The sequence below is a fragment of the Garra rufa genome, chromosome 9 (genome assembly GCF_049309525.1).
Source record: "Garra rufa chromosome 9, GarRuf1.0, whole genome shotgun sequence".
Lineage (NCBI taxonomy): Eukaryota > Metazoa > Chordata > Actinopteri > Cypriniformes > Cyprinidae > Garra > Garra rufa.
Window position 1 is genome coordinate 13,982,214 of NC_133369.1, and position 16,129 is coordinate 13,998,342.

Here is a 16,129-nt window from a genome sequence, read left to right on the forward strand (position 1 = left end):
TACTAAAACCGAAGCTTTCATGAAGAAAACAGTTGCTAGCCAAGAGAAATTAACAAATTCTAGCTAGACGAACATTTAAGAGATACAGTGCACTTATTACACAGCTTTTAACCAAATGTGACTCTGGACTACAAAACCTGTCGTAAGTAGCTTGGGTATATTTGTAGCAATAGCCAACAATACATTGTATGGGTCAAAATTATAGATTTGTATTTTATTTTCTCAATGTTTAGATTTTTTTTGCACCCTCTGATTTTAGATTTTCAAATAGTTGTATCTCGCCCAAATATTATCCTATTCTAACAAAAAAATAACAAATAAATACAAATCTAAATTTTAAAAAATTGACCCTTATGACTGGTTTTGTGGTCCAGGGTCACAAATAATTTTAGGGTCAAGAGATATTGATGAGATAAAACTTATCAAATTCTACCTGTTTATAATCTTATGATCCATTACAGCGTATAAAACAATCATCCTGGTAAGATGAGCACAACAAAATTATTACAGTACTATTAATACTCCAATTTAATTTTCAATGCAATTAATAACTATAACAACATTTGCCCCCTCATTTATTTCCAAACCTGTCTGTCATCATGGATGGATTATCAAAATGGATAAAAATGTTGGCTAATCTATTGTTTTCTCTAAAGTTTTCATACATTCAGAGGCATTTTGGCATTTACATAAGTGAATGCTGCATCAGAAACAGTCTGTCTGCATGAAGACGTCATTATGTCTTCTAGACAATGCTTTAGACAAATAAATGGAGCCTCGTCTAGAAAGAGGGAAATGAAGAAACTGTGGTTAACCGAGGATTACTGTCATTAGTATACCAAAAGACAAAAAAATGAGATGTTGTAATGCAGTTTCTGTCAAAATGTGTCTAGTTCACCTGCAGACTATAAGTGCTGTTCTTCAAAATGGGCTTTGTGCAACCACTGAGTGAAAACACAAACTAAGGAAATGGTTAACGCTTTAACGAAAGTGATTTTGTAACATGATGTTCTCCAGTTTGTTAAAATTTGGCTCTGAAATGGAATGATGATGAGATGTGAAGACAGATTGTTGTCACTGATTGAAACAGACACATTTGCTGCTGCTCTCTTCACAGTGATAGCCGTTATTGCCTGACCGCTACAGCAAAAGTACATTTGTTTCTAATAAGCAACTCATAAAGCTTGTCAGAACGAGCGTGTTGCACTTTTTCATTGTGGTTTGCACACATGTTTTTCTGTTTTTCGACTTGTAAACGTGATTGGCTCAATCGGAAGGAACATGGAAGTGAATATGGAACCTTGAAGGCGTCTTGATTTAGTGGTTCTGGAAGCATGGTTTTGTCATGAAATGCAACCGTTTATATACAGTACCATCACAATTTTAGATTTAACAAGCTGTTTCCAACACCGCTGGTTTGATTACCCACATGCCGTGCTTGTATTGACATATCAGTGTCGTCGTCTTACTGTCGCACCAAAACACAAAAATGATAGACGCCTAAATATTCTTTCTCAGATCTTGTGGAAAGTACTCATTATTCTTTTCCAGGATGACAATCCAGGCCATTTGCCTGACAGGACAAATAAGCCGCAGCATGTGTCTGTGTCTCACTGGAATATTTCCAGCCTGACAATATGTTTCTACTCACTTGATCTTTTATCACAGGTTATTTTGATCGAAAGAAGAACATGAAAAAAGACAGAAGTGTGCCGACTGAGGATCTGCGCAGACTTTATTTTCTAACCCAACCCTGACCGGCACGTATATACGCTGGCTCGCAAACACACCCACACTCACATGCTAGGAATCTTGGCCTCCGGGTTATAGAGCAGATAGTTAAAAAGTCTGAGTCACACCAAGAAAGCCAACAAGAGACCAAGACGGTGTTCGCGAGAGAAAAAAAGAGAAAAAGTCAGACTTGTTTGCGGTATAAGCCATGCTATAAAACAAAGTTGTAGCCATAACAAACAAACAGTAACAGGTCTGTCTTTCTCATGTAGAGCATGTTACCAATCTTGAGTCTGGCACTTCTCCTGGGTACTCTGAATTCGCATCGGGACAGGGATCTGAAAGGCATTAACGTGTACATATAGGAATCCTCACTTTACTTTTAAAAATGTCAGAATAAAAAGCAAACACACAATGTGGCCAGCCAGCAAATGAAAGCAGGTCAAAGCTTGTTTGCCACTGATCATTAGTACGTAAGAGGGTGGAAAGAATTGGCCCGTCTACATCGGTAAACTTACAGGATGTGTGAAATGTCATGTTCCGAGGGTTTATTAACTGGAAAAGTCATGGAAAGTTTTGGATGAAAAAATTGATTTTTATGTGTGCCATGATTAAAAACATACAAACAAACAACAACAAATGGTCTTAAAAAGCTTGAATAGTTGAAAGCAAAAATTGAATTCTATGTTGTTTTATCCAAGTAGAAAAAACAAACTAAAAACTAAAATAGTCATATGCATCAAGGGAATTTAGATATAAGCTTACAAATCTGAGAAAATAAGTCACAATTATGAGTTTTTTCCAGATTTGACTTTATTTCTCAGGATTGCAAGTTTATATCACGCAATACTGACTTTGTAACTCACAACTGCATGTTTATATCACACAATTCTGAGAAAAAAAAGTCATGAGTTTTCGTACTTTCACAATTTCTCAGAATTGCAAGTTTATATCACAAAATACTAACTATATAACTCACAACTGTGTGTTTAAATGGAAAAAAGACAGAATTGTGAGGTGTTATCTGGCAATTCTAAGAAAAAAAAGCCCAAATTGTGAGTTTGTATTATGCAATTCTGAGAAAAGTCAGAACTGCAAGTTTGTATCATGCAATTCTAAGTGGAAAAAAGTCAGAAGTTTTTTTTTTTTAGATTTTGAAGAATTGTGACTTCATTTCTCAGAATTGCAAGTTTTATTGCACAATACTGACTTTATAACTTAACTGCGTGTTTAAATCAGAAAATTCAGAATTCAATCAGAAGTTTGTATTTTTTGAGAAAAAAGTCAGAATTGCAAGCTTGTATCAAGCAATTCTGAGGAAAAAAAAAGTTGAAATCGTGAGTTTGTATCACTCAATTCTGAGAAAAAAGGCAGAATTGTGAGTTTGTATCACAGAATTCTGAGAAAAAAGTCAGAATTGCGAGTTTGTATTACACAATTAAAAAAATAAGGCAGAATTGTGAGTTTGTATCATGCAAATCTAAGAAAAAGTCAGAATTGTGAGTTTGTTTAATGCAATTCTGAGAAAAAAAAGGCAAAATTTTGAGTTTGTATCACAGAATTCTTAGAAAAAAGGTCAGAATTGCGAGTTTGTATCACGCAAATCTGAGAAAAAAAGTCAGTAAGTTTCTATAATGAAATCCAGAGAAAAAAAGTCAGAATCACAAGTTTGTTTCATGCAATTCTGAGATAAAAAGGCAGAATTGTGAGTTTGTATTACGCAAATTCTAAAAAAAAAGAGGCAGAATCGTGAGTTTGTATTATGCAAATCTGAGAAAAAAGGCAGAATCGTGAGTTTGTATTATGCAAATCTGAGAAAAAAGGCAGAATTGTGAGTTTGCTTCATGCAGTTCTGAGAAAAAAAGGCTGAATTGTGAGTTTGTATCAAAGAATTCTTAGGGAAAAAGTCAGAATTGTGAGTTTGTGTATCAATTTTGAGAAAAAAAGTCAGAATTGCAAGTTTATTTTACGCAATTGTAAAGAAAAAAAAATTGTCCATTTGTATCATGGAATTCTGAGGAAAAAAAAGTCAGAATTGTAAGATATAAACTTGCAATTACATTCATATTTTTTATTCAGTGGAGGAGGCTTCCATACACCAAAGCTTGTAAATAGAAACATTTTTTATTGCAAGTTCTCACCAACAGTGACATTTCAAACCATATGGCTCTTCATCAGACCAAAGTTTTTTGTTGTTGTTGTTGTTGTTGTTGTTGTTTTTTTTTAAATTTATTTATTTGATGCATTTGGCAGATGCAAAGTGACTTACACTGTATTTAAACTATAAATTGCATTGACCTTGCCATTGCTAACACCATGCTTTACTGTTTGAGCTGCAGGAAGGCAAAGGTCATGTAAACATAGGCAGAAATTACCTAATTAATAGGGCTGTAACGTCCCAGTCGATTAGTCGATTAATTGGTCGATACGGTCTGGTTCGACCAAAATTCTGATTGGTCGATTTTTTGCCGCGCTCATTTCATCAGTTTGACCGTGCTTATTTCATCAGGTGGAAAGCACTAATTGCTAATGGGGGTGTTTTCAGAGCACCCCTGTTTCACAGGGAACAGTCTGTTTTCAGAACACCCCCATTGTTTTCACTGTTTTGGATTAGCCCAACCCACTGGAGAAGAGAGACAGATACGTAGGCTTTTGGGGCCGTTCACATGTAGCGTCTTTTGCGCGATCAAGTTCGTTATTTCAAATGTAGATGCGCGTCTTGCGCGCGCATAATGGAAGCGGCGCGCATAATGGAAGCGACGCGCACGCGGTGCGACGCGCTCGTTTTTTCCGCTTCATCAGCTTCCTCACGTTTTTCCGTTACATTGAAACCTCAGCAGAAACAGCTCATCATTGTGGTCCAAGGATATTCTGAACTTTATGATTTGTCAAGCCTCCATTATTTTGACGCTAATAGAAGCAACAATGCATGATACGCATATAGGCTTGGAGCTAGAGCGCAGCTGATGGTTGCTTAGAAACGGCAGACGCTTCCGGAGAGCAAGCGCCCGAGCGCTTTGTTGACAAGGAAGAAAGCATCGCGCCTAGCGTTTTCCACGCGTTTTTAGGCGCGACATGTGAACGGCCCCTCATCCAAACGGAAAAATAATATCACGGAAGGAATTGTTAAGTCTATTCGTGTCTCAGCCGCGTAGCTGAGCTCTAATGTTCAGCCTCGCTCTGCGCAAGCTGCGCAGAGCGGGTGATATGATAGTGTCTGACAGTTATACTTATAACATATGACAAAAATAATTTTCTAAATTATGTTGCACATTCCTCAAAAGTTCTTGTGATATCACTAGTTGACAACATAGTACTGTTTTCAGAAATCACAGGCTATGATATTGCGCAAGTGCACGTGATGCACCGCTGTCAGAGACGACAGACTCGTGTGTCAGACTCATTTCAGTGAAAAATAATTAGGTAAAAAAGCCTATACGTTTTTTATGTTTATTTATAATTAATTTAGGCAGACAACAAGGCTACCAAGTACTGAGCACAGTACGTATCTAATTAATGTAATGTACGTTTTTTTTTTCTCCACAACGTCATTTTTAGTCGATTTTTAGTCGAAAGTTTCTGGACTTCAGTCGACCAAGATTTTCTTTGGTTGATTACAGCCCTACTAATTAAATATCCAATATCAACCAACACTCAAAAATTAAAAACCCAATATGCTAAAGAAAAATTCTGCATCCTTAATGAATCCTTTTCCAGTAAGTGTGAGAAATGGTAGTAATAGCGGTGTTCGCTAATGCACTAATGAGAAACATGTCTATTGGTCGTGAGAAGCAATTAAATTTGAATAGATTAAGTTGTGAGTCAGAGGCTTTGGAAAGCGTAATCCACTTGATTCTGGTTAAGCCTGACCCTGGCACAGATGTACAGTGATGCGTTTAACCCTTTAGGCGCCAGGGTTTTTTTTGAAAAATGCTGGATTTTGACATCAAGATTTCAAAAGCTAGTGGCTTCAAAGGGCTTAAAGATAGAGATCTACTGTAAATTAGAAAAATGTTGGGCATCACCAAAAGTTTATGTGGGGTGTAAATATTCTCATCTAATTTGCATATTATGACGTCATCATGGGGGCGGCATTATTGAAATTCATAATATTCAGGAAATAGTAGATATTGAATTGATGTTTTTTAGTTTTTTGTCTTTTTATCCACATTACAAATGATCAGAAAAGAGAAAACCAACAATAAAACAGGAAAAATGACTCAATTATTACTATATTACTATACTATATAGTAAAATGCACGTGAACAGTAGCCTAATGTTTGATTAGTTCATCAGTAATACTCAGGAAATAATAGATATTGAATGGATGTTTGAACTTATTTGCACATTTTTTGTCTTTTATCCTCATTCCAAATAATCAGAAAAGAGGATACCAACAATATAACAGGAAAAAGTACTAAATTATTACTATTCTATATAGTAAAATGCATGTGAACAGTAGCCAACTGTTTGATCAGTTCATAATAATATTTAGGAAATAATAAATAATGAATGGATGTTTGAAGTTATTTGCTAATTTTTTTGTCTTTTATCCTTATTTCAAATAATCAGAAAGAGGAAACCAACAATAAAACAGGAAAAAGTACTAAATTATTACTATATTACTATTCGATGTAATAAAATGCATGTGAACAGTAGCCAACTGTTTGATCATTTCACAAGTAATATTCAGGAAATAAAAGATAATAAATGGATGTTTGAACTTATTTGCATGTTTTTATTTTTTTTATCCTCATTCTAAATGATCAAAAATGAGAACACCAACAATAAAACAAAAATATTACATATTACACTACTATACAGTAGTAAAATGATCAAATGGATGAGAATAGAGGAAACCAACAATAAAACAGAAGAAATTACTAAATTATTAGAATATTATTATACCCCTGTGTACACTATGACCATATTCACCCCTGCCACCCCCATTCCTTTTGGGCAAAGGGACGAAATGATCGCTGGTTATGCTTTGTAAACACTTTCTCATGGTGCGCGGCGGCACCACTGCGAGGCAAAGATGTACCGGGAGATGCGCGTCTATTAGACGGCCGATCGTCATTTCCAAAAGACAAATATTCCCCTTTAGAGTCACAATCAGCAAATAACATTTGCAACACATCTTCACGGTACAACTTTTTATCAGCCGTTTGGTGCTTTTCTCCTCACAAATCTGACAATTTACTCTATTTACACTATGAACTGTACTGCTTCCGCATCAATGAAGATCGCTCGCTTTCTCTATGATTTCCGCCAATACTTTGAACAGGAACAAGACGTAATTTTGGTCTAGAATCGAAGTACTACATGTCTGCCATCTAGTGGTTAGGAATACAAATGAGAAATTACACCGTATTAGGAACTACAGTCTATTTCAATGGGTATGACGTCTTGTCGCAATTCTGCGACTTTGGCGCTTAGAGGGTTAACAGTAGAGCCTGCAGAAAAGTGGCTCTTATTAGCTGATAATGTCATGGACCGCAGCGGTGCGGCTGGCATCCTGTTTTATGTGGCTGGAAAAGGCGCTGTGATTTCATGCGTGTTTATATCACTTGTTTGGCTCTCCAAGAGCTTTCTGCCGCTGTACGGGAAGGGTTGAGTGTTCCCTCTGCGCCGGACATCTATGCTTTATGCATGTGTTTGCTGACTGCTCTGTCTGCCAAACGCGTTGGCATTTATTGACGGTTCTCCTCTCCCAGTGTCGTGTATCCATTTCTGTTCTTTTTATGTCTGTGTCTCAATGATAAGGCGTGTCTGTGTGTTTGATGGAAGAATGCAGACAGACGAAACACTGACTCCACTCTGCCCACGGAGTTGGCAGCTCTCACTATGTTTCTGGATTGAACCTGCAGTGTTAGGGCTTCCAAGTCAGTCCTCAGGTTGGCAGGCGCACATCGAGGCAGAGTAAACTTTCCCTTGAAAGATGAAGTCACAGAACAGACTCTCACTGTGCGGGCTTTGCTCAAGCTCCCTGGTGTGGCAGGAAAAACTCTGCTCACAAACTAGAGCAGTTAATGATTAGGAATTCAGTCAACCTGGCTACTAGGTAACCAGATGGTTATGGCTCATATTCCAAAGTGCTCTAAATTCTGGACTTCACTGCTAATAGTTAATTTAAAAACCTTCTAGCCAAAGTGACTTAGAGTGTTCTTTGCTCAAGGACACAAAGCATCACTACCTATAACTAGATCACATGTCACATTTAATATATTATTAATAATAAAAAACAAATAAAAAAACATGACGCAGTGAGATCTTTTGAATCTTCTCAAATGCCAAGTTTTATATTAAATATTGCAAGTAGTAAATTAATCTTATAATTAGACTTTATTGTATAATTATTAATCCCTTTATTTAAATTTGTATTATTTTAATGCATTTATTGTAGATTATTTATTTAAATATATTTTAGTTATTTAGTTTCTAAATTAAATAAAATGGAATTATCGTATTAGTAAATAACATGTTATGAATTCACTTATGCATTTTATACTGTATTATTTAACATAATAATAATAATAATAATAATAATAATGCATATTGTAAATTTTTTTATAATTTAATTGTTAATTTGTCATATTCTTATTATTTTAAAGTTTAGTTTTTTTAATTAACAATTTTAAAATTAATTTCATAACCTTTATTGTAATTCAAATAACAAAATGTTATGAATTTATTTAATTATACTTTTATAAATTGGTACTTATTGGTACCACATTACTTAGTTTGTAATTCAGTCAGAATAATAATAGAATTAGTTGTTTATTGTTTTATTTATTTACTTTTTTATTAATTTGTCTATTTTAATAAATGTTCCCAGTAATTAATTATTTTTTAATATGTTTATTTTTTAATACATTTATTTCTAATTATTTAATCAAATAAATTTGTTATTTTGTTTTAAAAAAAATTACATTTATTGTAAATTTAATCATTTTCGTTGTATTGTTTCTAAGTTAAATAATGTTATGAAATTATTGTAAATAGTAAATAACATTACAAATTAATTTATGTATTTTATACTATATTGTTTAGCTAAATTGAATTTGATCAACATAATAATAATAATAATAATAATAATAATAATAATAATAGTAATACATTTTGTTAATTATTTTATAAATTAAGTGTTAATTAGCCTTATAATTATTTTAAATAAAAATATTATTTTAATAAACTATTTTAAATTAATTTAATAACATTTAATTGTAAATCAACATCATAACATTTTATTTTATTTATTTACTTTTTTAATTAATGTATCTGTTTTTATAAATGCTCCCTTTAATTACTTATTTTTCATTCTTGCATTTATATTTTTTTTATTATTTTAATACATTTATTGTAAATTATTTAATGTATTTTAGTTATTTTGTTTCTAAATAAAATGTTATGAAATTATTTTATAAGTAAATAAAGTTTTGAATTAATGTATATATTTAGTACTATATTGTTTGAATTTGATTAACAATAATAATAATAATAATAATAAATTAATTAGTCTTATATTTATTTTAAACAAAGCTTATTATTTTAAACAATTATTTTAAAACATTAATTAGTAAATCAAAATCATAACATTTTGTTTATTTCATTTATTTACATTTATATTAATTTATCTATTTTTATAGCAATTTCCTAGTCATACTGAATTGTTTAGCTCATTTGAATTTGATCATTTATTAAATGCAAAATATCAGCAAAAAGCCTACAGTCAATAAATTGCAGTCAGGGCAACTAAAGATTTCTTGTTTAACAAATGATCAGTTAGCAACACAACAAATATTGATTTGTCCTCATTTCTGTCTTACGCAGTTAATATGAGGTAGTCTTTGACTCTGAAGAAAACAGTTTAGAAAGGCAAATCTGGCATTGTTTGTTCACACAACTCTATTAGGATAATTGGAACAACATTTTGGAGAATATTATTTGTCTAACGTGTGTTTTATGTAGATTCATTGTCATTCGAATTTCTTGGCATCTAAAATTCCTGTATGCAGAATGTTACATTTTGACCTTTTTACAATGCATTGATTCATAAGTTTGTAAATAAGTAGAGGTAAATGTTAACATCCCTCTGCTTTCTCTCCAGCTATTGGTCCAGACCCCACAAATAACCAGGTGGTGTTGGTGATCCTGGTCAGTTTGCTGCCCCTCCTAGTTCTGGCTGTGCTGGTCATCGCCTCCTTCTACTGGTATCGTATGTACCGTCGCCGCAAACTCGATGAGTGGGAGACCAAGAAACCGTCCAAACGCAAGGGTCCCAAAGGCCCGCTGGATTGTAGCGACGCCTGCGCCATCATGATGGACGACGACCGCTCCGACAGCAGCTCCACGCATGCAAACAACCTCAACCACAACACAGAGCCTCTGCCCATCGAGCTGGACCTTCAAGTGGGCAAGGGCCGTTTCGCTGAGGTCTACAAAGCCAAGCTGAGACAAAGCCCCTCAGAGCAGTTCGAGACGGTGGCGGTGAAGATCTTCCCCTATGAAGAGTATGCGTCCTGGAAGAACGAAAAGGACATCTTCTCAGACATCGATCTGAAGCACGAGAACATCCTACACTTCTTGACGGCTGAAGAGAGGAAGGTGGAGAAACAGTACTGGCTGATTACCGCCTATCATCCACGCGGGAACCTGCAGGAGTACCTCGTGCGACACCTCATCAGCTGGGAGGACCTGCGGGTGCTAGGGAGCTCACTGGCCCGGGGCGTGGCTCATTTGCATAGTGACCACACCCCTTGCGGGCGGCCCAAGGTGCCCATCGTCCACAGGGATCTGAAGAGCTCTAACATCCTTGTGAAGAATGATCTTACTTGCTGTCTCTGTGACTTTGGACTTGGCCTCCGCTTGGACAACTCACTGTCAGTGGATGACTTGGCCAACAGTGGACAGGTAGGTCCTGTAACAATATTTCATCTTCATAGGTGCTTTTTGACTGTCTGTTTGTATACAGCAAACAGACAAATTTATACATTACCGGTCAAATACCCTTTTTTATTTTTTCTGATAGACGTCACTCACTAAGGCTGCATTCATTTGAAGATAAATACAGTTAAAATTAGAGATGTTCCGATACCCTTTTTTCCTTCCCGATACCGATTCCGATACCTGGGCTCGGGGTATCGGCCGATACCGAGTACTAATCCGATACCTGGGTGTGTAATTGTATATACAGCTGTAGATAATACTAATAAATTATTTTATTGTGTGCTTCAGACTTATTCCTTAATAAAACAAACATACAGTGATATATACAGTGAACTAGAGTATTTTTATTATATGACATACATTTGACAGTAATATTTTTTCATATAGTTAGTATTACTAATCTGGTTTTCTGACGTACATCAGCCCAGCAACCTTATTCATTGTGCGGCATTTTCAAATGCTCCTCACTGCATCTCGCAGCAGTAACAGTGTTGCAAAATCAACGTTGGCTCCCGAATAAAGCTGTTCGGGGTTTGTGCAAGTTTGTTTGCATTGCAGTCCAAGCTGATAAACGGTCAGCGCTGAGCAGCTCAAACGTGTCGTGTTAGTTTCACTTTCGTTTCGCGTGCCATTTTATGTTTCTCATCTGAGACAGAAATGGCAGAGCTTATGAGTTGAACAACGCGGTGGTCACGCCAGTGTGACCGCTCACGAAAATTAGTAACACTGGCAGAAAAATTGGTCACAGTCTGGAGCCATTTAATATTACCGCAAGTGTCCCGCGCGCTTCAGTACAAGGAGTAAACAAACCACGCGCCTGTACAATTCATTAACACAGAACCACGCATTAATTCATATTTAAACAGTCGGTTTTCGGCTTAATATTAGTCCATATCACGATTTGATTTAAGTGTAACGAACTACCTTTGATTAATGCATCAAACTTTGACAAATTCCGTGATGTTCCGCGTTCCGTGTAAATTCCATTTTGACTGGATTCCGCGATTCCGTCCGTGTTTTCCGCGTCGCAGAAATCATAAAGCCCTACATATGAGACATGCCGCCGTTTTAGCGGACAAACTGCTAGCACATTTGTATTTCTTCTTCTCTGCTCTAAACAGTGGTTGCTTGTGGCAACACTGTTTGCATTCTGAGCCGCGAAGAAGAACTGGCTTCTGATTTGCTAGCGGGAATAACTTATATCTTAAGAAAATGGTATCGGATCGATACGTGGGTTCAAGTACTCGCCGATTCCGATGCTAGATTTTTTTGTGGTGTTGGCGGCATTTCCGATACTAGTATCGGAATCGGAACAACCCTAGTTAAAATGGCATTTATCTATTTATTTACATTGACGCATTGCTGGCACACACATTTTTTCCACTCAATTCTGTCATAATATAGAGATGTTAGGCATTTCAAGAACATATTTTCTTGTTATAGAAGATATTATGTGCTTACATTATATAGGTAATATCCTCTGTAACGGTAAACACATGGCATATTTATGGCATGTGTCGTTATTATGAGAAAAATATGTTTTAATGAGTAAGTGACGTTTAAATGAGAAAAAAGTCATTTTAACAACACAACCTCGCTAATATGACAAAATGTAGTTTTATTAAGATAATTATGTCATTTTAACACCAAAACATTTCATTAAAATGAGAAAATATGTAATTTTAATGGGAAAAAAGTAATTTTAACGACATAACATGCTAATATAGTATTAAAGGGGTCATCGGATGCCCATTTTCCACAAGTTCATATGATTCTTTAGGGTCTTAATGAAAAGTCTCTAATATACTTCGGTTAAAAATTCTCAATAGTAGTGTAAAAAACACCTTTTTACCTTCAGCTCTGCAAAATATCAGCTCATTTTATCGCATTGGCCCTTTAAATGCAAATGAGCTCTGCTCGCCCCGCCCCTCTCTGCTGAGGGATTACGAGCTGTAATGTTTACTTTAGCCGCATTTAGCTGTGTTTAGCTGCATTTAGCCGCTTTTATCGGCCAACAAGCACATTATTAAGAAAGGCCATTTGCAAAGATGCATAAAAACCCCTTATACTCACTTCTGCTGTGGGTGAAGCTGCATCACGAATGATTCACACGAACATAGACGCATATGTAGATTGGGATCTGCGCTTTCCTTTTAAAAAGGAAAGTAATGTTGTCCTCTGCCGCTTAAGTGGCTCAGATGTCGGGAGTAAATGAGGACTGCTATGTTCATTATTACATCCAACAACAAAACACATCAATCGCTCAAATAGAGACATTCTTGTTTTCCTCTGCACCCGAGTCGACACAATGGCGATCGTATTCGGACTGTTTCAGCTCGGTGAGGGCGGGTCTAAGGTAAGGCGGTCAATCAGCTGTGTGCCGTCACACTGACAAGAAGCTGAGAATGACCTGATTTTAAAAAGGGGATATTACTTTTAAAGATTAAAAAAATACCACTGGGTGGATTTTTGTCATTGTAGGGTGGTTGTGCACACAAACTGCCAACACACATTAATGTTCAAACAACATAAGTTAGTTTTGCATCCGATGACTCCTTTAACAAAATAATCATGTGATTTGAACAACTTGTCTCATTATTATTAGTTTTAATGAGATAATTGTAATGTTAACATCTAAATATCTCTGTAATATGAGACAATATGGTGTTTTAACAAGGAAAAATAAGTATTTTTAACCACATAACTTCTTGTTATTACGAGAAAATTTAGTTTTAGCAAGATAAATATATTATTTTAATGACAAAACATCTTGTTAATATGAGAAAAGATGTCGCTTTAATGAGAAAAAGAAGTCATTTTAAAGACATCATCTCATTATTATGGGAAAATGTAGTTTTAGCAAGATAATTATGTAATTTTTTATAAACAACATATCATTAGTACACGGAAATGTATTTAATGAGATAAATGTCATTTTAACAACAAAACATCTCGTTATTTGAGAAAAGGTGGCATTTAACGAGAAAAAATAACTATTTTTAACCACATAACATCTCATTATTAGGAGAAAATGTTGTTTTTAGCAAGATAAATATATTATTTTAACGACAAAACATCTTGTTAATATGAAAAAAAGATGTCACTTTAATAAGAAAAAGAAGTCATTTTAAAGATATCAAAAGTCTCATTATTATGGGAAAATGTAGTTTTAGCAAGAGAATTATGTAATTTTAATGGCATAACATGTCGTTATTATGAGAAAATGTAGTTTTAACAAGATAGTTAAACAACATATCTCGTTTTTATGAGAAAATGTAGTTTTAGCAAGAGAATTATGTAATTTTAATGGCATAACATCTCGTTTTTATGAGAAAATGTAGTTTTAGCAAGAGAATTATGTAATTTTAATGGCATAACATCTCATTTTTATGAGAAAATGTAGTTTTAACAAGATAGTTAAACAACATATCTCGTTTTTATGAGAAAATGTAGTTTTAGCAAGAGAATTATGTAATTTTAATGGCATAACATCTCGTTTTTATGAGAAAATGTAGTTTTAGCAAGAGAATTATGTAATTTTAATGGCATAACATCTCGTTTTTATGAGAAAATGTAGTTTTAGCAAGAGAATTATGTAATTTTAATGGCATAACATCTCGTTTTTATGAGAAAATGTAGTTTTAACAAGATAATTGTCATTTTAAAAACAAAACATCTCATTAATGAGATGTCGTTTTAACAAGAAAAGTAATTTTAAGGACATTTTATTACAAGAAAATATTTTTATTTTAATTAGGTAATTCTGTCATTTTAAGAAAACATGATGAAAAGATGGCGTTTTAACAAGAAAAAGAAGTAATTGAAACGACATAACATCTCGTTATTATGAGAAAATGTAGTTTTAATGAGATAAATATCTCGTTAATATAAGAAAAAATGGCATTTTAACGAGAAAATATGTTATTTTAAATCCCTATGAAAAAATTCATGGGAATAGACCTTTCACTCTTGGCTTTAAAAAAAATAAAAATAGAAAATATCTAAAAAACAAAAAAAAAAAACATAAATTTCAAAATATTACTTTTTTTTTTCTTCTATAGTGGAGTCCATCATCTGAAGCTTAACTTAAACTTTATCAACCCCAGTGCAGCACATGACTACTTAGGTTCACTTGCTCTTATTGCTCGGCAAGTAAAGCATTGGCGTGTCCTATACCTAAAATTATGCAGATTTACAATGGCAGGTACGTCGTGTCATAACTTGCAGGGAAAGTCCCCTCAGGCATCTCAGCGTGTGCAGATGTGTGTGTTTTACGTATGTGTGCTCTTTGTTTAAACTGTCTGCTCAGATTTATGATTCACGGGCTGAAAATGAAAAGACAAAGGCGGCGAGTGAATCAGTAATGAACTAGCTAACTCGCCTGACTCTGCCATGTCTCTCCATACCCAGAGTGCTTTGATGTATGTCAGCATTCAGTCGGTTTCAGACAGTGACCCTAAAAATGTTCAAAGGAAGTTTAGACTTTGGTGATAATGTTGCGTTTAATCACATTTTAGATTTGTTGGTTCACTGGTGTGACCTTTCATACTCTTTAAGTAATGAAGTGAGCTTTGCTTGCTTTGAGGTTAAAGGAATAAAACATTGTGAGAGTAGCTTGGTACCATTGTTTATATACAGTTAAATAAGTGTCCTGTTTGTCTAATTCTCAGGTGGGAACAGCCAGATACATGGCTCCAGAAGTGCTGGAATCAAGGATCAACCTTGAGAACATCGAGTCATTCAAGCAAACAGACGTCTACTCCATGGCTCTGGTGCTCTGGGAGATCACATCCAGGTGTAATGCCATTGGAGGTGAGTACATAAACAACACTGAGATCTCACTTGGAAACAAAGTTGTTATTTTGGCATTTCCCAAACCAATATGCTTAGTAAACTTGAGACAATGCTTTTCTATTTCCATTCTGCCTGTAATTGTCCCTCAAGGAGAACAGGGATGAAAATAGGCTTGCTTTTTGTCTGGTCCTGCTAGTGGCACTTTGTTATTTTTGCTACCATCGTTGGGCTATTGTTTTGAGTTCACTGCATGGAAAGCCCAGTGCGGTCCACAATGTGTTTTGACCGATTTGCAGCTTCCTGTTATTGGAGGAGCGGTTCTTCAACAAGAGCAGAGATGGTACGGCATACTCCTCACTCTATTTGGGGAATGTAAGGAATGTGTGAAACGTCAAGTGCTTCCTAAGAACTTTCCCTTCTTTGGTCAGGTGGGAAGACAGATGATAGCATATTCTTGGCACACTCACATACCAGCATAAAAAACAGTATTCATATAGCTGTCATGGAGCATTTATGCTCTCATATGTATGAAATACAACAACAGACACTGGATTAGTTATGGATGTAAATAAATCCAAGGAATGCATGTAGAAGTTGAGGAAGAGGGAGGGATTGTGTTGTTGTTTAGGGTTTTTCTGCCTTGAAAAATAATCAG

General features: G+C 35.0%; 1 protein-coding gene across 1 annotated transcript in view; it reads left to right on the top strand.

Annotated features, from left to right (window-relative positions):
• The window catches only part of tgfbr2b (transforming growth factor beta receptor 2b), a 38,226-nt gene that overhangs the window by 10,582 nt on the left and 11,515 nt on the right, over window positions 1-16,129 (top strand). The window contains exons 4-5 of the mRNA XM_073846818.1: window positions 9,842-10,644; window positions 15,351-15,492. Coding sequence (XP_073702919.1) covers window positions 9,842-10,644; window positions 15,351-15,492 — 945 coding nt within the window. The remainder of the gene's footprint in view (window positions 1-9,841; window positions 10,645-15,350; window positions 15,493-16,129) is intronic.